General features: G+C 46.3%; 1 protein-coding gene across 1 annotated transcript; it reads left to right on the top strand.

Moving 5' to 3' along the window:
- The first annotated feature begins 9367 nt into the window (after positions 1-9367).
- On the top strand, positions 9368-22489 carry LOC131906812 (stearoyl-CoA desaturase 2-like). The gene is made up of 6 exons (XM_059257598.1): positions 9368-9558; positions 11341-11632; positions 14522-14652; positions 16089-16294; positions 17198-17430; positions 19794-22489. The coding sequence occupies exons 2-6, from the start codon at positions 11356-11358 to the stop codon at positions 19991-19993; spliced, it is 1047 nt and encodes a 348-aa protein (XP_059113581.1). The 5' UTR covers positions 9368-9558; positions 11341-11355; the 3' UTR covers positions 19994-22489.
- The last annotated feature ends 962 nt before the right edge of the window (positions 22490-23451 follow it).

The following is a 23451-nucleotide window of genomic DNA, read 5'->3' as shown; positions in this document are numbered from 1 at the left end:
AAGAGTCTTGACTCACAGTCAGTAGAAAAGGCAAAGCAGATCCCAGAATCAAAGCTTCTTTCCCTTCTGTGTTCCCATGATGTGACATGCTCTGCTCCACCATGCCTTCCCTGCTGGGATGGACCTCAGCCTCTAAAGCCGGGGACCCCAATCAATCCTTCCTCCATCAAGGTGTCGCTAATAAAGTTGAGTTCTTTGTTTGGTCGTATCAGCACAGGAGTAGTTATTACAGAACCATTAATTTGTTTGTTTGTTGAGACAGGGTCTCACTATGTATCCCAGGCTGGTCTTGAACTCACAGAGACCCACTGTCTTTGCCTCCCCAGCTGAGTTTTAACAGACATTTGCTTCACTCTTTTCCAATAACAGTCCACCCTATTACGTCCTCAGCTCCGCAAGGGCACCTTCCCCTGCTAGAAAGTCTCCTTGTGACCAGACAGTCAGTGCACAATGAAATGAAGACATCTCGCGGGTGTTTGGTTGGAACATGGTAAATGTCACATGAGTATGAGGTCACGTGAGTGTAAGTCCAGTTTTGTGACCTATATTAACTTCCTATGATGCAGGCAAAGACTTATTTTGCTCACTGAATTTGGCGCAGGGGATTCCAATAATAATCACAAGGCACAAGAAATGGAGTGTGTGCCTTGGAGTTGTTGGAGACAAAAAGAACTTCCTCCTTGGGGCACTCAGCTCTGTCCCACTCTACTACCCCCCCCACCTCCGCCCCCGCCCCAGGCTTCTGTATCCAAACTATAAAGGAGCAGGTGGGCTGTGCTGATTCCTGGTAGGTCTGGGTCCATGTGAGGACCTGCTCAAAAAACCCAAAGGGGTATTCATTCTGGGCCTCTTCTAGTAATGTTTAGGATCAGGAAAAGGAAAGCGAGTTCTTTTATAATGCCAGCAGAGGGCGCAAGAATGCTCACAGCGCCTCTTACTTTGTAGCAAATTGTATCTAGATGACCTAGAAGGCATCCCCACACACACAAGCTTTTTTCTTGGTATAGCCATTTAAAATGATGTGGTTTTTCCCAACAAAGAATTAGCCATTTTAACATGGACAATTATACAGACTAGAATCACACCCCCATACCACACTAGTCCTGGTATGGCTGAGTTTTCAGGCAATCTACTGGTCTGGATACACTGGTGGGTAGTCAGTGATCGGTTGATACTCAGGTCAGAAACATGCCCTGTTGGGCTCCTAGGAATTGTATCTTGGCAAGTTTCTTTCCTCCATCCTCCTTAAGACTTTGGTACAAGTTTTTATGGTAACTGTAAATCATTTAATTTTCATCTAAAGTAAAAATGAGGGGGCTTGAGAGATGGCTCAGTGGTTAAGTGCACTGGCTGTTCTTCCAGAGGTCCTGAGTTCAAGTCTCAGCAGCCACATGGTGGCTCATAGCCATATATTGCAGGATCTGATGCCTTCTCTGGCATAAGGTTGTACATGCAGATAGAGCACTCATATACATTAAATAAATAAATAAACCTTAAAAAATAAAAAAAAACAAAGTAAAAATGAGAAAAATTAAAGCGAATGATTCTGTGGTATTTTGTACACTCACACTGTTGTAGAACACACCTAGTTTCAAAACATTTCCCTCACTCCAAAGAGACACTACACCACCTCAACCCTTATTCTCCTCTCTCACCTCCCAAGCCCAGTCTCCACCCCTGGCAACAACCAATTGCTCTTTTTCTCTTGGTTTACTATTTTTCACAGAAATAGAATCTGGCTTTCTTCTTTCAGCATGATTTGTGCATCTGTTGACAGTGTAACACATCAGTACTTGATTCCTTTCCTTTTTCAATAGCATTCCTGCTGTGGGATGGTCTGTATGTCAAGTGTGTTGCTGATTGGTCAGTAAATAAATCACTGATTGGCCATTGGCTAGGCAGGAAGTATAGGCGGGACAAGGAAAAGAATTCTGGGAAGTGGAAGGCTGAGAGGGAGACACTGCCAGCCGCCATGAGGACAAGGAAGATGTAAGGTACCAGTAAGCCATGAGCCATGTGGCAAAGTAAAGATTAATAGAAATGGGCTAAATATAAGAGTAAGAGCTAGACAATAACAGGCCTGAGCTAATGGCCAAGCAGTTTAAATAATGTAAGAGTCTGTGTGTTTATTTTATAAATGGGCTCTGAGACTGGCGGGACTTGATGATGGGAGCTGGAGAGAAATTCTCCAGCAACAAATGGCGCCCAACGTGGGGCAAGAGTTTCCACCTAAAAACTTAGAAAAAAGATTCTAAAACGGAGCTAAAAACAGCTTCCTAATTGTCTCTCTCAAATGAGCGGCAGCTGCTGGTTTGAGCTACTGGCGGGTTCCTAGCGTGCGCTCTCGACCTGCCGCCGTATGGCGGGAATGAGGCCTCTGTGAATGGCACATTAAGCTATGTGGTGAATTTAGCCTTTGCTAGCACAAAACAAAACAAAACAAAACAAAAAAAAAGAGGTTTCTGCGCTACACGCTGCTTTGATAAAAGCATAGACCCACTGTTTCTGAGAGTTGATGGCTCCCAGAGCTGGCGGAAAACGGACTACCGCCATGTTGGGAAGCTGAAGTGGGCGAAACCAGCAGCCACAGCACCAGTGCCGTTTCAGGCTTAAAAGGCTACAGTTTAAAGCAATAGGCTCAAGCTAATATAAAAAAATAAGCCACGTAAAGATGGCTACCACACAGAGAATCTGGATTATGTTCTCTTTGATATTCTTAACTGCAGAAAAACATTTGATTGTAAAAGCTGTTGAGTTATGCCAAAATATATATTTTAAAGGTACCTTGACTTCAAAATTTGGATATAAGGATATGTTGCTTTGAAAAAGAGTCTCTGCTTTTGTTTCCACAGAAAGCCAGAGACTATGGATTTGTTCCAGATTAAGATACATCAGGTTTGACCAGCCAAGACCCCCTGAAAGGTCTCCAGTGACACCATGGCCCAGATGATTCAACATCCAGAATGGTTTCAAGGCAACTGGCTCAGACGATACAGCCTCATGGACTACTCCATGATCCTAAAATTTTCTTCGTGTCCCCATAAGATACAGCGCCCCCCTCCAACAGGAAGTAGTAAGAGAAGCTACGCCCAAATTCCCAAATATACCAAGCTGACTTTAGAGATAAAATTGGCTCACTCCCCCTCTAAACCCAGACATATTGCTCAAAAAAAAAAAAAAATGGTTAAGAGATTCTTATGTCCCAAATCAAAAGAGCCCTCCAGTGTGGGACAGACAAAAACCAATATTTTTATTTAAAGCAGGTTGATTATAAATACAATCTCTTTCTAAAGAAAAAAAGGGGATAGTTTAGATATGATAGGATGAAAGGGTAGATTAATAAACCTACTTTTAAAGAGTAACAACTTGTTTAAAATGTTTTACATCGCTATAGATTTTAGTTTATTGATACAAGTTTAAACTTAATTTTGTTATACTGTATATATATTTCTATTCTTGTTTGAGGTATTATGTTTATGTAACTCATTTAAAATTATAATGGATAATTAAAAAATAGATTAATAATTAGTCATCTATGATAATCATATTTGTAGCCATGTTAGTTAAGTCTTCTAGGTATACATAGTTATATTTCAGATAGATAGGTAGTCTTCAAACACTTCAAAGACCTACAGAATATGGCATTTAAAATGTTTTAAAAATTTAGACTTTCTGGACAATGAGACATGTCTGCTCCTGACAGCACCGATTTACTTCAGAGAGGAGGATGGGCATTGAAGACACTCCATATGGAGTTTATCTTCACCTTGACAAAAATAGCCATTTGGGCAAGAAACTGTTCTTGCCTGGACTGCCTGATCAACTGGACATACAGGACCCATACAAAGGTGACCACTGAACTTTGCTTGACAAAATGGTCCTTCAGGTTCCTGCTTTACAGAGAAAACTGCCAAACATTCTACAGGACACAGAGAAAAATGAATAAGAGACTCTAGGCCTGTGGGCTAAAGACAGATGCCCCAACTTTACAAGAGAACTTTAAATGACTGTCCAGGCTGCCAGCTGTCTCTGTCTACCCTACAAGACTCCTAAAAGTTGCTTACATCCTTCTCCATTTCTCAGGTAGTATTATATCCTTCTGAGGTCTTTGATGTGGTTAAAGACTAAATACAATTTTCCTTAGTTATAATAAAAGATAAGTTAGATATAAAACCTTAAACTCACAAATATAAGATAGATAGGATCTCTTCTTTAATATTGTAACTGTAATTCTTGCTTGATAATTGTTTTGTTATATGTAATTTTACTATGTTAAAGTTAAAACCTTCCTTTTTAAGAAAAGAAAAGGGGAAGTGCTGTGGGATGGTCTGTATGTCAAGTGTGTTGCTGATTGGTCAGTAAATAAATCACTGATTGGCCATTGGCTAGGCAGGAAGTATAGGCGGGACAAGGAAAAGAATTCTGGGAAGTGGAAGGCTGAGAGGGAGACACTGCCAGCCGCCATGAGGACAAGGAAGATGTAAGGTACCAGTAAGCCATGAGCCATGTGGCAAAGTAAAGATTAATAGAAATGGGCTAAATATAAGAGTAAGAGCTAGACAATAACAGGCCTGAGCTAATGGCCAAGCAGTTTAAATAATGTAAGAGTCTGTGTGTTTATTTTATAAATGGGCTCTGAGACTGGCGGGACTTGATGATGGGAGCTGGAGAGAAATTCTCCAGCAACACATTCCATTGTCTGTGACTAGAACAATCTCTTTATCCATTTCCTCAGTGTGGCCTAAGCCAGACTAGCTGGCCTGAGAACTCTTGGGCATTCATCCGTCTCTCCCTCCCCCATCTCACTATAAGAGCCATGTGATTACAGATGTGCACTACCACATCTGGCTTTCCCTGGGTTCCGGGATTTGAAGTTGGAACCTCAAGCCTGACTGGCAAGGACCTTATCCACTGAGCCACCTCCCCAGCACAGCTGGTTTTTTATCCTGGGGAGCAGTCTCCTTCCCCCAGTTAACTTATTTCACAGCGAAATTTGCATACATTCTAGCTTCCTCTCTTCGTTTTCTACACTGTGAGATGTACAGCCACAGTGGGATCAGGAAAGCAGATCCCCAGACTTTTGGTCAAACTGTAAACAGGTTCATCTTCCTTTCCCAACGTCCATTTCCTAATTCCGTGGAAACACAGGTCTATCCGTTTTTTCTCCTGGCCGTTAATAAAACACCGGACAAAAGCAACTTAAGGAAGGACGCCTTCCTTTTGGCTCCCGTGGGAAGAAGGCATTTCAGGGAGGTGCCCCAGCTCCACCGGCAGGAGCATCAGGTGATACTGTGTCAGTTGTCAGGAAACGCTCGTGCACAGCGGCCTGCGACTTCCTTTTGCCTTTTTAAATTCAGCCTGTGTCAAGATGCTATCCCCATTCAGGGTAGCTCTCCCCCTCCTCAGTCAGCCCATTCAGACACACTCAAGAAGTATACCTCTTTGGTGAGTCTCAATCCAGTCTAGCTGACAATTAAAATTAATCACAATTTTTACTATGTTAGTTCTGCCTATCCATGAGCATGGGAGATCTTTCCATTTTCTGACATCTTCTTCAATTTCTTTTTTCAGGGACTTAAAGTTCTTGTCATATAGATCCTTCACTTGCTTGGTTAGTGTTACCCCAAGGTATTTTATGTCATTTGTGGCTATAGTAAAGGGTGATGTATCTCTGATTTCCTTCTCCGCTTTTTTGTCCATTGTATATAGGAGGGCTACTGATTTTTTTGAGTTGATCTTGTATCCTGCTATGTTGCTGAAGGTGTTTATAAGTTGTATCAGTTCCTTGGTGGAATCTTTGGGGTTGCTCAATGACAATGACATCATGAGGTTTGCAGACAAATGGATGGACCTAGAAAAAATCATCCTGAGTGAGGTATCCCAGACTCAGAAAGACAAACATGGTATGTACTTACTCATAACAGGATACTAGATGTGGAACAAGGATGACTGGACTGCTACTCACATCACCAGGCAGGCTACCTGGAAAACAGGACCCCAAGAAAGACACAGGGATCGCCCAATGACAGAGAAATGGAATGAGATCTACATGAACAGCCTGGACATGAGTGGGGGTAGTGAAGGGCGAGGGTCGAGGGAAAGAGAGCTTGGGTGAGTGGGAGATCCCAGCTGGATCAACAACAGAGAGGGAGAACAAGGAATAGGAGACCATGGTAAATGAAGACCACATGAGAATAGGAAGAAACAAAGTGCTAGAGAGGCCCACAGAAATCCACAAAGATACCCCCACAACAGACTGCTGGCAATGGTCGAGAGACAGTCCGAATTGACCTACTCTGGTGATGGGATGGCCAAACACCCTAATTGTCGTGCTAGAAACCTCATCCAACTACTGAGGGATCTGGATGCAGAGATCCATGACTAGGCCCCAGGTGGATCTCTGGGAGTCCAATTAGCGAGAATGAGGAGGGTTTATATGAGAGAGAATTGTTGAGACCAAGGTCGGATAAAGCACAGAGACAAATAGCCAAACAAATGGAAACACATGAAATATGAACCAATGGCTGAGGGGTCACCAACTGGATCAGGCCCTCTGAGTGGGTAAGACAGTTGATTGGCCTGATCTGTTTGGGAGGCATCCAGGCAGTGGCACTGGGTCCTGTGCTCATTGCATGAGTTGGCTGTTTGAAACCTGGGGCCTATGCAGGGTCGCTTGGCTCGGCCTGGGAGGAGGGGACTGGACCTACCTGGACTGAGTCCACCAGATTGATCTCAGTCTGTGGGGAAGGCTTTGCCCTGGAGGAGATTGGAATGGGGGGCGGGCTGGGGGGAAGGTGAGGGGGGCGGGAGGGGGGAGAACAAGGGAATCTGTGCCTGTATGTAGAACTTAATTGTATTGCAAAATAAAAATTAAAAAAAAAATTAATCACAATGAGAAAACTGAGGTGGCAAGTTTTCTGGCCCTGTGTGCCTGGTAATACTACTATGAACAGTGTGCACAATTACTGGAGTACTTGCTTCCAACTGACTGGGGTAACAGGAGTGGTAATCAACCCTTCTCGGGTTACCAACCTGATTTCCACCCCCACCAGCAGTGTTTAAGCGCACCCCTGACTTTGACTCTGCATGATCGAAACTGTCCCAGGACGAGTCTCCAGACTCCTTACCCACGACATACAGGCTAGGAGAAGTCGCCTATGCCGTTTCCTGTTTAAAGCTGTTTACAAAAGATCTTCCAGAGTCACTAAGGCACACTCGCCACATCCACTCGTGGATCTCCATAAACTTCTTTCCTAGAGACCTCCGCTCGGCCTCACACTGAACCCCACTTAACTCCTGCAAAGCTGGGGCCTGGGGCAGAAGGAAGCAGCTGTGCTCAGACGCTTCGGTCTTGCCGGTGGCGGGCTGCTCTGGCACACAGAGCCCCGCCCCGCTCCCATGCCCTGTCGCTGCCCAGGCAGGCCAGCCCGTCCCGAGCCTAACGCCAAAGGAGACAAAGGGAGAGGCGTGCGGCCCCTCCCGGGGTTACTCGCGGTCAGCGCCCGCCCCCCGGGTTACTCGCGTTCACTCGGCCCACAGCGCCTGACTCCGCGCAGCCAATCAGCAGCCGCGCTGCGGCTCGGCCGGCGCCCGCTCCAATCAGGAGGCGCCGCCCCTGCAGCTGGCACCGCGAAGTGGCCACCCCAGGATGGAGGCTAGGCAGAGGTGCCCGGGGATGCTGCTTCTCCCGGGCTGTGGGAGAGAAACGCGGAGCCCTGGGCTCCGGACCGCAAGCCGTCATGAGGCATAGGGCATCAGGGTTGGGCTTCAGGAGCTTGGGCACCAGCCTCACATTTCTGAACTCCTCCCTCTACCATAAAACTGGCCGGTGTGACTGACCGTGGCCAAGCTGTTTGATAACTCCACTTGACACTTTAAAACGGAAGTATGGATTAGCCACCTCAGAGGGTGAGGCTTCAACAAAATGAATCTCACAGAGATCATTCAATATCTGCTCTCTATTCTTAATCCTTAGCCTGCCTACTCCTTCAGCCTGCTGCTGGGTATAAACGCCTGTCTGTGCTTCCTGTTTCTTTTACGCAAACACTTCAGAATTTACAGAGGGCACCAGGAATCTCTCAAAAGTCCCAGTATGAGCCGGGCGTGGTGGCGCATGCCTTTAATTCCAACACTCAGGAAGCAGGGGCAGGTGGATCTCTGAGTTCGAGGCCAGCCTGTTCTGCAGAGCGAGTTCCAGGACAGCCAGGGCTACACAGAGGAACCCTGTCTCGAAAAAACAAAACAAACAAACAAACAATCCCAGTATGTTCTGAGGGGACAGACATAGGTAGTGGACCCAGGGGGAACCAATGCCCATTGATTCCTGGCAGAGTCCTTACCCTGCAGAGCCTGCCCATTAACTAAGTACGGGTTGTGCATGCACACAGGTCAGAGTGTGTGTGTGGATATAGTGCTGCAGAGTTAGGATAGCATTCAGAGTTGGTGGGAAGACCAGTGCCATAATTCTTCCCTGAGCTAGGAGCTTTCCTCTACAGACGACGGGTACAATGGAGCCCTTGGTTCAAAACTCATTGCCACGTCTTCCCTCTCGTGTTCCTGGGAGAATAGGTGGCTGGGTAGTGTTGGCAGTGGTCATTGCCACCATGGCTTTCCGGTTCTCTCCTGTGTAATGTCCCCAATGCCTAACCGTTCACCCTGTGCCTGGGTTTCCTAGGGCTTGTATTGCTGAACTAGATACTGTTTTCCAGAATGAAATCTCAAGTGTTCCCATGCCCACAGGAGAGGCCCAGTGGCCAGTGGAAGGAGACAAAGAGGAGAATAAAAAGGCAAGGAGAGAAAAGAGGTGGTAGAAGAGAGGACAGAAGACGGAGCTGAGCCCGTGACAATGGTTGGATAAGGTAACATCAAGTAGTCTTTGACCAATGAGGAAGCCAGAATTGATAAATGTATTAATAACTTTTTAAAAATTATTTATTTTATGTGTGTGGGTGTTTTGCCTGTATGTATGTCTGTGTACCACTTGAGTGTCTGGTGCCCTCAGAGGGTGTAGAGTCCTCGGGAACTGGAGTTACAAATGGTCATGCGCCACCATGTGGGTGTTGGGAATTGAACCTGGGACCTCTGGAAGAGCAGCCAGTGCTCACAATCATTGAGCCATCTCTTCAGCCCCATTTAACATCTTCTCATGGGAAAAGACAGGGACAGGATTTGGGGTAGTATTATGTTAAGATCACATGGATGTATGCAATATTGTCCTGCTCGGATTTGGCCAGTGCCTGGATTTTTTGTTCCCTCCATTCTTCTAACCTCATCTCTGCCCGGGGCTACGTAAGGCAGCTACCTCTGCACACCTTGCCCCTTTTGGCAGGGGACAAAGGCGTATGAGGAAATAAAGGACTCAGCCACCCAATGCCTTTAAATCCACAGCTCTGGGCAACAGCCCACACAGTGAGGCAGAACCTGGACAGCCACTGTATATATACGACGGAACACAGTTCCAAGTTCAGCACCTGACTTGCTACACAGCCCCACACTCGGAAGCAGAAATCCAGCTTCAGTCCTGGAAGTGCTCAATTCTAGCCTGTGGTCTCAGCTCTGGTAAGTTCTGGGCATCTGGGGGCCAGCATACTTGCAAAAAGAGAAGGGGATTTTCTAAGCAGTGACTCCCTGTCAGTGTACATAGGCTTAAAAAACATGGGATCCCCTAGTAAACTAGTGGCTAAGGTCCCAGTAAGACTTGACATGCTGCTTAGCCAAGGTCCCTATGAAACAAATCACCTAAAATCGGATAGACCAATGGCCATAGCAATAATTGGGTTTGATGGAACAGCAATACTTGATTCTAAAATTAATTGTACAGCAGTATCTTGTGAAGTAAAAGAGGTAGGCAAGGCAAGGAGATAGCCAAAGGTAAGAGTTTCATTGTGGTAAGGAGTTTCGTTCTGACAGTTTTGAGACCATCTGTCCATGACACAAACTCGCCACCTCTTTACTTTGCTGCATAATTAAAATGTCTCTGCTTATGTGTGAGATATTTTGGTGAATACTGTGTGGTCCACACATCAGGCAGGACAGCGTCATCTAGCTCTAGCTTGGGGCCTTCAGGACCCCATTAGTTCTTATTCTTAGTGATTGGGTGGGACAACATGGAAATGGACACATCTGGAAATATTTGGGACCCAGAAGAAGAAATCAAAGATGAGGGATTCAATCTCATGACAAGAATGCTCTGAAGCATGAAGCAGACTTTCTCTGTCCCGCCAGCTCCCAGGTAATGACACGGAGACTTATTATTAATCATGAAAGCTTGGCCTTAGCTCAGGCTTGTCCCACTAGCTCTATAACTTAAATTCACTCATTTATTTTAATCTACGTTCTGTCACGTGGCTCGTAACCTCATCTCTCCACCCTGCTCATGCTGCCTTCTCTGCCTCTGGCTGTGACTCCGCCTTTCTTCCTCCCCAGTCCTCTCTGTCCCCAGAAGTCCCCCCTAACCTCTTCCTGCCTAGCTGTTGGCCATGCAGCTCTTTATTAAACCAGTCACACATCTTCACCCAGTGTAAAGGAATATTCTGCAACAGAAGCATAATTTTACTCTCTATAGCCAAATTCTTACCAAATGAGTTTAATATAACACAACTTTGAGATTTTTGTATTAAAGAAAAATAATTCAAAAAGATTAAAAGTTCATTTATAAATTTTTTTCTTACTTACATTCACCTAGTTAACTCATTGTTAACATTTTTTTAACTGTTCATGGAAAGGATGGCTACTCATCTTCCAAGTTGGGTTTTGTTGTTGTTTTGCGGGTGGGGGTAACATTGCAACAACATCTGACTCCGTAGTTCAGGTTGGCCAGGAGCTTGCACATAGGCCGTCCTGGCTGTGAGCTCACGGCCATCCTGCCTCTGACTCCATAGTGTAGAGATGACAGGTATACCCAACCACTCCAGACTTGAGTTATTTTATGACAGATCAGGAAATTAGGAAAATTTGGGTGCAGGACCCAGTGGCACTCATCTGAGACCCCAATACTCTGGAGGCTGGGATGGCGGGATTCTAAGATGCGGGTCACCTAATACAAGGCTTCATCCAAAAAACAAACAATAATAATCCCTTGAATCATATAAAGCATAAGGTAATTACAGCCACTTCCTCTGCTTTCTATTTCCATGACTAAGTTGTATGGAGCAAATTATTTTCACTGTGCAATCTGTTCTTAGTTGGATTCATAGTTTGACAGGACTTCTCTTCCAGCTAACCCTGCTTAACCAGGGCACAGAGGCCCGGCCTGTGCCTGTACTCCATTCTGCCCTGACCTACACTGAAGAACACGGTTTCCCTTGCTGCCTACTGACTTTCCACTCCCTCTCCTTACAGATCTCCAGCTCCTACATGACCACCACGACCACTACCACCATCACAAAGCCTCTTGCTGGGGGGCTAGAGAATGAGGGGGAGAAATTAGAAAAGATTTTCCAACAATGGGGAGAAGACATCCGTCCTGAAATAAAAGATGACTTACATGACCCCAGCTACCAGGATGAGGAGGGGCCCCCGCCCAAGCTGGAGTACGTCTGGAGAAATATCATCCTCATGGCCCTGCTGCACTTGGGGGCCCTGTATGGGATCACACTGCTTCCCTCCTGCAAGGTCTACACCTGGATCTTCGGTGAGCAGCTCCTCTTGTCTTGGACCAGTGCTCTTGGTCTCACCCTTTCCCTTAATGAGGTCTGCTCTGACCCAGGTCAGCAGCCGTGTTCTGTATGGGATTCTCCCTCCTTTTCCCTTTGGCTCCTGAGGGACTGACTGGGCTGAAAAAGAGCCTAGTTGGATTGGGATGCAAGAGTATTCGTTCCAGGAGTCCCTTAACATGGATGCTGAGCCCATGGGCATGGTGGCTTGGAGAAATAGACATGAGACAAAGCAGCAACTGACCCTGAACAAGCTTTTCTGGGTGAATTCCTTGCTTGTCTGCCTGTTCTATCCCTTCCTGCCTGCCTGCCTGCCTGCCACAAGTAGGCCCTCCCCCAGGTCCTGGACTAGGGGCTTCATGGACTACACTTTGAACCCAGTCAGCACAAAGCAAATGAAGATTGTACAGGGAAAAACAGAAGAGGGTCATCCGGACAAGTCCTTGGACCTCACCCCCTGTCCCGATGAGGCTGGCTTGCCTGGGGGGAAAATGAAACAGGCTCCTATACAATTCAAATGCACAGTAGGCTCCCCTACTCCTCGTAGGTCTCCAGGGTGTGGCATGTGCCGGTCAGGATGTTCTTAGAATGAAATAAGATTGCAGAAGTGTTTCATGTTCCAGTCCCCATCCAGCCTCCTGCTGCTCATCTCATCTCTTCCAGTGCTATGGATGCTGCACGGTCTAACACGCCTTCCCTGTCTCCAGCACTCAGTTCTTTGGCAGACATTATAACCCTTGATTAGCCCAATCTTCAGGCCCTTGGGGCTTCATGGGCCTGGAGTTGATGGTAGTGCTGCCCCTGACATCTACAGATGTGCTTTGCAGGTGTTACCACTTGTGACCCCAGAGGCCTGGACAGGAAGAGTAAGCAGGACCTGTGTAGATGCAAGGCACTTGCTGCTCTGGCAAGTTCTCCTCAGGAAGATGCTGGGATGTTGTCTAGAGCAGCGTCTGGTGTGGGTTTTTTTCTAGGCACTCTCTCTTGAAGAGTAGTGGTAGAAAGAGGCTAGTTGGCCAGATGTTAGCTGCATCTGGCCCAGTCCTTATAGGTCTTATAAGTGGTGAGATCTGGACTCTGGAGCTTCATCTTGGAAATTTTCCAGATGCCTCAGGGAAATGCAACTGTGCACATTTCCTTCCCAGTGTGGCCTAAAGCACACTTTCAGGTCGGGAATAGCTTGTTCTCATCACATGGTGTCACACTCCCATGTATAGCAGGGTGGTTTATCTGTAGGTCAAGGACCGTGGTCGCTGAGGCAGCTGGGTGGTGTCTGTACTCTCTTCTGAGAACCCCAACTTGAGTTGCAGCGTAACAGACACACAATGTGGGTAGCATTCCCTTTTAGACTATGGAGTCCCTTTCCACTTTGGGCCTTCCTTGTAGGCATCATTCAGTTCAGTTCACAGCTTGTCCAAACTGTCTGTTTGGCAGGCCTCAGTTGCTCCTACAGGAATTGGAATGACACCCCAAAGCCAGGGTTGCGTTTGCTCTCTTTTTGGTATCTTTCCATTATGTTATTTTTGGCTTCCAAACAACACAGGGCCATTTATACAATGTGTGGGATCTCCAGCCTTAAGGTTCTGTAGCCTTTAAGGAGCCATTGTTTCCAGCTGGCCCTTAGAGTATTGTACATAGTCTTTTTTTACCAAGGTCCCAGCTTTTATGTTAGTGCTACTAATCAAGAGAAACAGATGGCTACACCCAGTGTCCCCTTCCCCATCATGGATTATGCAATGCCTCTTGAGCTGTGGTCTTTGAGGTCAGTAGGGTATTCTCTGTTGTCCAGAAGTACGTGCCAGAGCTGGAGCCAGAATAGACTGTTGTCAGAAACCCTAGCTGCAAACCATGGTTCCACTTCTATCAGTCTCGTAGGACTAAGAAAAACATACCACTTACTCCATGCATTTCCTCAACTGTGAGGTCACATTAGGAGCACCTAACCCATTTAAGGTATACAGTGAATATAAGAATAGTAATATCCTGGGTGAAGCTTGAGCCTCTGTGCAAATGTGACTGTATACAGGGCTGCCTGTCTCTGATCCAGCCACCCTTCTACAGTAATGACATGCTATTGTACTGACTGTTATACAGTCCCAGCTCTGCATTGCATGTGTGTCCCTTGCCACTTGGGTCTCCTCTAATTTGGCAGTGCCCAGATTGATCTGGCTCATAAACACCCGTGTTTATGGTCCTTCGCCCTGTGGGCACAGTTGATGGCCTTCAACACCTCAGAGAAAGTTAGCCGAAGATCAAAGGACCCAGGACCTGGCATAATGCTCCTGCAGGACAATGACAGCAACCCTATTCCCTGACCTACCTCCTCAGTACCTAGACCTCCTTAGCTCATCTCCATTTTTAGGTGGACAGTCTGTGAGGGGATGGGATTCTCTTCAAGCAGTGAATGTTTTCAGCCTTAGAGAACAAAGCATCCCCAAGACGGTTAGAAACACCCCAACAGGACAGCGTCAAATAAACTCATAGGCCTTCAGCTAGTTACTGGCCGAAAGCATGGCACGTGCTTGCTTATACCTCTCCTTTGTGTTATTTAGGCAGCTACAGCAGCTTGTGCACCTAAAGATCTTGATGGTCTCTCTGCCCACATGCTGCCACTTGAGCAAATTGGCTCTCCCTTTGTTCAGAGAGCTGCACAAGTCATGAATGTCTTGCCTATATGTCCGTGGTTTGGATATATCTCGTTTCTATTGCTTTAGTGTCAAAGGATCCCACTTCTACTTATATCCCTAGGATTCAGGAGAAAACAGATCCCCATCCCAAGCCTTACAAAGACACGATGGAGCTTCGGAAAGGTGTCCTAACATTCTTAGCAGACAAACTTTCCTGATCTCCACTGTCTTTTCCTGCAGTGTATGTGTCATATCTAGTTACTGGCCTGAGCATCACAGCAGGGGCTCATCGCCTGTGGAGCCACCGAACCTATAAAGCACGGCTGCCCCTGAGGCTCTTCCTCATCATAGCCAACACCATGGCTTTCCAGGTAAGAGTCTGGTTCTGCTCAGCACTGTGTGTCAGTCACTTCTACTGATGATCTAGGGCAGACCACAGGGAATCAGTGTCCTGAGGACAGCCATCAGGGCATCCATTGTCTCCTCCGGTCTTCTGTGGTCATCTAAAGTATGTGCTTAGTTCTGAGGTCCACAGAGCGTGAGGTCCTTCTGAGTCACTGGGTAGGGAGACAGGAGGAAGGGTCTCTAGTTACTCCTGGGTCATTTTTGACCACGTTCCTATGCTTTCACAGAGTGTGACTGATGTGGTCCTTCAGTCTAAAAGGCCATCCTGCATAGTTAGGCACTGACCCTGGTTTCCTAGACCATCAATAAACAGTAAACGTACACTTTGTGATGCCTGTCTTGGGATCCCACCACGATGGGGATGAAGATGAAGTTTTGCAGATCCAAGGGCTGTTGTTTCAGATAGTGAACGCAAGTATGTCTAATGGTAGTGAGTCTGTTGCAGGGTAGCAGGCCCTGTGCTAGCATTTGGCGTAGATGCACTCATTAAGTCTTCAGAATGTCTTAAGAGGTGGGTACTGTTATTGTCCCTCATTTCAGATGAGGAAATTGGGTTAATAAGTAGTCTCACAGACGTGGGCTGGGATACCACCTGTGGCTGCCATGCTGGCTAAGTCAGCTCCTGAGGCTGTTCGAGGCATGAGCTCATAACCCAGAAGGAAGGGAGTTTGAGAAGGGAGTTTTTACTGGTATTAGGTTTTAGCAACTGGCACCAGAGAGCTTGTCACCTGGGAGGAGGGCCTCAATGTGGGGCTCATTGTGGGGTAAGGAGAAACCGGAAACAAAATTCATTTTCTTGCATGGTAAGACTGGAGGTTCCCAACCTATGTGTATAATCATCTCTGCCCTAGCACTTTACACCCCGAACTCTCCTGCTTTCTGTGGGTAAAAGGGAAGAGGGTGATATTATTGGTGCATAATTAAAGGGTTAGAAAGAGTCCCATGTAAGAGGTCCTTAGGAAAAGGTGCCCAAGCTCCTAAGTTACACGCTGGTCTTGTTACTAGTTGAGTAACCTGTCATTGTGGAAGTCTAAGAGAGAGCTTCCCCCATCTGTATTCACAGACCAACACTCCAGGCCTCAAGGCCACCTGCCACATCCGTTAGGATCCTGTCCAATGTTCTTTGACTGAAGAACCCCTGTTCTTTGCTAACAAAACTGAGGGCTGTGACCAACCTGCCTCCTTCTGCCGCACAGTCTCAGGAAGTGCCAGTGCTATCTCCTGAGTCTGAGACGATAAGTTGCTTTTCCACATAAGCGTCAGGGGCAAGTGTGCAGAAGAGGGACTCCCCGAGTCCTCCTTGGAAGACAGTCCTGGAACTCTGTGAGACACCTAAGGCCCTTGCATTCCCCAAGGGGGGAATCTCTTCTCAATACTGGGGTCCTCTTTCCTGTCCCTCCAGAATGATGTGTACGAATGGGCCCGAGATCACCGCACCCACCACAAGTTCTCAGAAACACACGCCGACCCTCACGATTCCCGGCGTGGCTTTTTCTTCTCTCACGTGGGCTGGCTGCTTGTGCGCAAACACCCGGCTGTCAAAGAGAAGGGTGGAAAACTGGACATGTCTGACCTCCAAGCTGAGAAGCTGGTTATGTTCCAGAAGAGGTGAGTCAGGGTTGGGGGCGTGGAGCCCAGGGCACCTGGGGTTTAGAGACGCCACCTTTTCTCGTATATAATGTGTAAATAAAAGCTGAGTGATTTCTGGGTTTGTATGTTTAAGACCCATTTTAATGGCTCAGAGACCATAACGATACTTCACTGTTTTGTGCAGTTCCATGCACTTTGAGCAATTTTCCTGAACACAATTAAATGCAATTTGACCTAACTATCACTGATCTAATTAGATAGGCATAGACATAAAAGTGAATATAGCTGAGCCTTTCCCCTCAAGGAATTTCTAGCCTATTGAGGCTGAGAGACAAGGCAAGTATGAAATAATCATGATACAAGGCAGAATATGCAGAATATTAATCCCGCACTCGGGAGGCAGAGGCAGGAGGATCTCTGAGTTTGAGGCCAGCCTGGTCTACAGAGTGAGTTCCAGGACAGCCAGGGCTACAGAGAGAAACCCTGTCTTGAAAAACAAACAAACAAAAGGAACTCAAAGGCAGATGGACAAGAACCCAGACAGCAGAACTTGGCCGACGAGGTGATGAGGCTGTGATTTGACCCCAGTTTGTCTGACGAACATAGTTTTGTTCCTCTGAGGAAAAGAATAATGGATTTCTTGTCTGGAAACAGGCGGTTCTATGCTGGACGCGCTGGCTTCCGGTGTTGTGACCCTAGAAAGTCATTCTATGTGTCCACATTGCCTCATTTAAAATGTACAGAAGACCGTGTGTTCGAAAGATTATCCACCCCATTCTCTTCTGGGGTTTTCTGACCACGCCTCCCCCCCCCCATACTCATAGTGGGAGCAGGAAAAGCATAGGTACACTGTAGGAGTGGATGCTTAAGGTAGGTGTAAGAGTGACCTCTCCATACTCTATGTGTGATCTCTCCACGTAGGTACTACAAGCCCGGCCTCCTGCTCATGTGCTTCATCCTGCCCACACTGGTGCCCTGGTATTTCTGGGGAGAGACTTTTCAACACAGCTTTTATGTTGCCGCTTTACTGAGATATGCCTTGGTGCTCAATGCTACCTGGCTGGTGAACAGTGCTGCCCACCTTTATGGATATCGCCCTTATGACAAGAACATTGGAGCCAGAGAGAATATGCTAACTTCAATGGGAGCTCTGGGTAAGTCAGCTGTCTACAGCATGACCACATCCACTGGTCTACTAGTTAGGATTTTCTGCTATCTGAAAGACCAGATAAGATTTGTGGGTTTTAGTTCAGGATCTTACTCTGTAATCCAGGCTAGCCTGGAACCCACTCTGTAGCCCAGGTTGGCCTCAAAGTTGCAACAGTATCCCTGCCTCAGCCTCCAAAATGCTGGAATTGCAGGTATGAGCCATTACATATGGCTCCTAACTTTGTTTTTAATGATACGTTGTGTCTCAGTTCTTCTGTCTAAAACTAGGGTTTGTTAACTGAGTACAAAGCCAGTCTGGTCTACATAGCAAGTTGCAGGCCAGCTAGGGCTACATAGTGAGTGAGACCCTGTCTCAGAAATAAAGAACAACAAAAAGCTAAACCAACTGGGTATTATAAAAGAAACCCAACTGAAAGTCAGGCAACGTGCCTACCATAAAAACGAAATGGTGAGGAACATCAGGTTCCAAAACGGTCTCCAAATGCCGTGTGTATCAAGCCACGTTTAAACACGGTCTCACTGTGTAACCCTGGCTGTCCTGGAATTTGCTGTATAGACCAAACTGGCCTTGAACGCACAGAGATTCACTTGGGTCAGTCTCCTACGAGCTAGGATTAAAGGTGTGAGCCTACACCCAGCCTACATCAGGCCCTTTTAAGTTTGTCCTTCCCTGTCTCCTCTGGTTGGCTAGGATCTCGCTTGGGTTAGGAAATGAATCAACTAAACAGCAGGGTCAGTAGCACAGTCAGTAAAGCTCAGGGTTTGGCATTTAATCATGCTATGCAAAATGCATAGTAATTCCGACTTCGTTCGCTCAACTCCAATTGCACCACCCTGAATGTGTTTTCATCTTTCCTGCCCTAGTTTTCTAAGTCAGGTACTTTCTACCTCTGAACATGCTCTTACTTTGATCCTCCTGAAATAAATCACTTTCACTCGACAATTACTAGATTTTCATAGAATAATGTGGCCTGAGCTATGCTCTGTTTTGTGACTGGAAATGAGGTGAGCCTCTTCAACTCATACCCCGTGACTAGCTGTCCGGGGTGGCTGCCAGCCTTTCTTCACCCCACGGTCATGTCTTATCTGGTCTTTTGTCTTTGTCTGCTTACCTCACCCTTGGTTCTTCTCCAGCTGTTTCCTGCCATGCTGGTTTTTTGGGTTTGGTTTTTGGTGTTTGTTTTTTTTTTTCTTTTTGGCTTCTTGAATTACCTCCCCCACTGTCATATGCTCAAGTTATCTGAGAAAGTTGATCTCTGAAGATTTCTTTTTTGATGTCCCAGTTGTTACACATAACCCTTGCCCCATTCTGTTTTAATTCTAACACTCAGTGCCTCCAATACAGAAGTTACAGTCCTTTGTTAGCAGCCCTAGCCAGGTGCTTTCCCACTCCCTGCCTCATCTACACTGTGGACCACTCTGCATGCAGATAGAATGAATCCACAACCACCAGGAGCCCTGGTTAGAAGAGGTTCCGTGTCCCAAATCCCGTTACTTGCTTGTTTTTCGTATCACCCCAGTCTCTCTGGAGACACTCAGTTTCCAACTCTCTTACCAGCTGCTCTTTATGCTAACTTGGTGAAGTAGTGCTGTTCTTGTGGGACTCAGTCAGAAAGAAAGACTCTGCCAACAGCTGACAGTCTGTACGGTTTTCATTTACCCGCCACGATAATTATCCTGAGTCTAAAGATGTGTGTTTTCTTTTCAAAGTGAATGCGCATCTCAAGAGTTCCCAGAATATCCAGTTAGAAGGAATCTCTAAGCATTTTCAGAGTGGTTCTGAATTCTTAGTACCTCCCTCACCCCAGATCAAAGAAGACAGCAGTCCTCAGGGGACCGCCTGGAGCTGAGGGGACGCTGGTCCTTGGCCTCCTTCGACTTCTGGCTGCTGTTGTCTTCTCTGTTGGAACCTCCCACACTTGACAGGAAACACCAATAGCACGGGAAGCGTGAGCCTGCTTACCTCGGCTAGAAGCATACAGAGCAGAGCCTCCTCTCCCCAGACCACGTGCACGCAGACACAGAGCCAGTGCCATCTTGGCTCTGGCTTTTTCCAAGGAGAACCATTGTCCCAGTAGAATCATCTTCCCTCATCCAGTTATCACAAGAGAAACAGACTTCCCCCCAAAAAACCCACACACCATCAGTAAGTGAGATCGCACAATATATTTAAGATACTTCTGAGGTCACTTATTTCCTCAGGGTAGAAGACACAGGGTCATCTATTCAGTTAACAGCAGCAGAGTTCTCTGAGATTTCTCAAGGTAGCTTCTAGGTTAGAGGTGTGGAGAGAGCAGGAAGCAGCCATCACCGAGCCCCCTAACTGCTCTCCATGCTTCTGTTCCAGGCGAGGGCTTCCACAACTACCACCACACCTTCCCATACGACTACTCTGCCAGTGAGTACCGCTGGCACATCAACTTCACCACATTCTTCATCGACTGCATGGCTGCCCTGGGCCTGGCTTATGACCGGAAGAGAGTGTCCAAGGCTGCTGTCTTGGCCAGGATCAAAAGAACTGGAGATGGGAGCTGTAAGAGTGACTGAGTTCCTGTTCCAAATGTCATCTGGGCAGAAGTTTAATGTTCTGTTGATGACTATAGAGAATGCTACAAGGATGCTAAAGATGACCTTAACCCACCGGGCAGTAGTGGCGCACACCTGTAATCCCAGCACTTAGGAGGCAGAGGCAGGCGGATCTCTGAGTTCAAGGCTAGCCTGGTCTACAGAGTGAGTTGCAAGATAGCCAGAGCTGTTACACAGAGAAACCCTGACTTGAAAAACAAAACACAACAACAATAAAAAGATGACCTTTATCTACTCCTGTATAGCACTTTTTTTCCCCCTGAGAGAGGGTTTCTCTGGGTGGCCCTGGCTGTCTGGAACACACTCTGTAGAACACACTGGCCTTGAACTCAGAGATCACCTGCCTCTGCCTCCCAAGTGCTGGAACTAAAGGTGTGCACCACACCACCACAGCCCTGCTGTGTACAGCACTCTTATAAAATGCTCAGGTATCAAAAGGCAATACCTCTACTTTATGATGCCAAGCTGATACACTTACCTTTTCATCCTAACCTTTCTCTATATCTCCCTCATCTCTTACACCAGTGGTGTTACTCATCAGTTCTTTCTTGTCTAGCATCCTTTGCATAGTCCAGTAGTCAAGTCTGCCTCAGAAAGCTTTCACTGAAGCGCCCTGTACTTCATGGTGGGTGGCTTAATCTGGAGATGCAATGTAGTCTGAGTAGGACATCTTAATTGTCATGAATCTATGGTCTGCTAGATGAGAGAGGACAAGAACTTTACTTGTCAGAGTGTGCAAAGCACGCAAATTGTAATGGGAAAGGGTTACCATGCCAGGTATGATTCTTCAGCAGGATTGGTATTATGTGAAATGAGTTATAAGGAAGTTTTTCTGTGATCAGACTCAGCTGCTTTTCAAGCAGCGATGGAACACCCCTCCCAACACACACACAGCACCCTTCCTTTCTGTCCTGAGCCCCAGAGCTTGGCAATGTCAAAACACAGCCATAAATCCAACATCTAAAACAAGCATTTATGTAGTAAGTGGTCTCAGCTGGGAATGGAGTTGGCTTTTCTGTTATAACAGGATCTCTTGTTTCATAGAACAAGAGGTATTCAGGTAGGCTGCGTCCAGAATGGGTGAGTAAGACATTCTTAGAGTTTTGAGCAGTCCATGAGATGCTGCTCACCCAACTTTCTTCATTACTCTGCTCTGTCATCTTTAGGATGCTAGACTGCCTCTAACGGTTGTAAGATGGCTGTGGATTTATAAACTCCCTAAGCAAGAAAGGAGCAAGAAGAGCGTTGGGCTGACCAGGACGAGTGGTGACCTAATTATCTGACTGTGATTCTGAGTTTCTATCTTTGAAAGAAATTCATAAGGAGACACAAAGTAGACAGCAGAGGAAATATCTGGTCACCTGTTCCTCCCATTCCAAGGCAGTGATGGAGAGGTTGAGGGACAGTGTTGGTAGTTTCTCAGAAGTAACTTCCTGGAAGAAGGCTCTACAAGATACCCAGGGGATTGTCAGCTTCCTGAGTAGGGACTCTGTTCAACTGAAACAGTTTCAACGCCAGGTCCCTTTATTAATCCAGATTGCTCTTGGATTGATCAAATCTAGGCCTCTGCCTGCAGTGTTATGCCTCTTCCCCCATAGTCCTTGCTCTGAACCATCCCACCCTGCAGGACTGTCCTGGGGCCAGGTAGGAACCTCTGACTCAGTCACTCTGCCTTCTTGGCTCTACCTTTCTCTCTTCTCCTGCTGCTCTGTTCTGTTCCTGGACTTGTCTCCTCTCCCCAGACAGGAAGCCTCTGGTGTGTACTCAGGACAGCCAGGGTCTGCATCCCAGCAGCTCCCCTCCTTATAGACACAACGCCAAGGAGCTGTTCCTTGTCTTCAGCAGACAGAGCTGGTTGTCACCTTCCTAGGCCTCCAGACCCTCTCCAGTCCACCTTTGGGGCTTCTAGCACCTTGATGACCCCAGACAAACTCTTTTCTGCAAAGCTGTTCTAGAGATATTGCTGGCCCAGACAATTTCTCTCTCATAAGTCTTGACCAGTCCAAATGCTGCTGATGTAGCTCTGAGCCAGCCCTGGAGCAGGCACCTGAAAGGTAGCAAGGACAACCTTGGCTTTGGTATGGCATTCTGTTCTCTGCACACTCTTCTCCCTACCTTGGATGTTCTTTCTTCTTGAAAGACTTGTAAGATCACAGGGTTGAGGCTAGCCTCAACTACATTATGAGACCCTGCATCAAAAAGAAAACAGAAGGAGGAGTAAGCCATAGGACGGAAGAAAACATGTGCAAACCATGTATCTCATAGGGGATGAGGCCTCAGAATACAAAAGGAACTCTTACACCTCAGCAATAAGAAGACAAATAGCTCAGTTCTAAACTAGCAAAAGTGTTGGACCTCACATTTCCGCAAAGCAGAAACAGAGATAGTCAATAATTACATGAAAAGGAGTTCTTTATCAGTAACCACCCAGGTAATACAAATCAGGAGTACAATGAGTTAGCATGCCACATCCACTAGAGTGGCTGTAACTATAATACTTAAAAAAATAGCAAAAAACAAATGTTGCTGAGAATATGGAAAAATTGGAACCCACTGATGAGGGGCATCTAAGATGGCATAGCTGCTTTGGGAAACACAGTGGCCATTCCTCAGAAAGTTAAAATGTAAGGTACTGTGTGGCCCAGTAATTCTACTCTTTGGTATACCCAAGTGAATGAAAACATACGTCCACAAAAACCCATATACGTAAATGTCCACTGCTGCACTATGGAATAGCCCAGCACAAAAACAACACAAATATCCATCCAAAACTGAATAAACAATGTAATACATTCATATGCTGACGTTTTATTCAGCCATAGAAAAGAATGAAGTCTTGATACATGACATGAAGTGGATGGACTGGACAAACACCATTCTGAGGCCAAGAAAAAAAAAAACCCACAAAAGTCAGTATGTTATATAATTCCTTTTATATGAAATGTCCTGAATACACAAAAGGAGAGTCAGTTACCAGACTGAAAGTAGCCACGGGCGATAGAACAAACAAAAGGAAGTGACTGTTAATAGGCATTGTTTTCTGGGGACTGATGAAACCATAAAAAGTTAACTCACTGTACTGGTTACCCAGCTTAATCACAAAGTCTGCATGAGGAAAAAATGTCCTGGACTTTTATTGTTACCGTAACTTGTAGTTGAAACTCAAACCCAAATAAACGAATGAAGTGTTGGTTAAGTTCAAGTTTTTCATGAAGAGAAGCATGCTATATTCTTATTGCTGTCAAGAGTAAGTTCTTCAGTCTCTGACTTGCCAGGGAATCACGAGAAGAGCGAGTCTCGTTACTGAAAGAACTCCAGATTCCACCTTCAACATCAGTTAGAAGGCTTAGGCACTGCAAACACACCAACTCAAGTTTCTCGAGCAGGAGACTCACATTCGGAGTCCACCAGATGGAAGA

The sequence above is a fragment of the Peromyscus eremicus genome, chromosome 1 (genome assembly GCF_949786415.1).
Source record: "Peromyscus eremicus chromosome 1, PerEre_H2_v1, whole genome shotgun sequence".
NCBI classification, from domain to species: Eukaryota; Metazoa; Chordata; class Mammalia; order Rodentia; family Cricetidae; genus Peromyscus; species Peromyscus eremicus.
The sequence above is the reverse complement of the archived record's forward strand: the minus strand, read 5'-3'. Positions and strand labels throughout refer to the sequence as shown.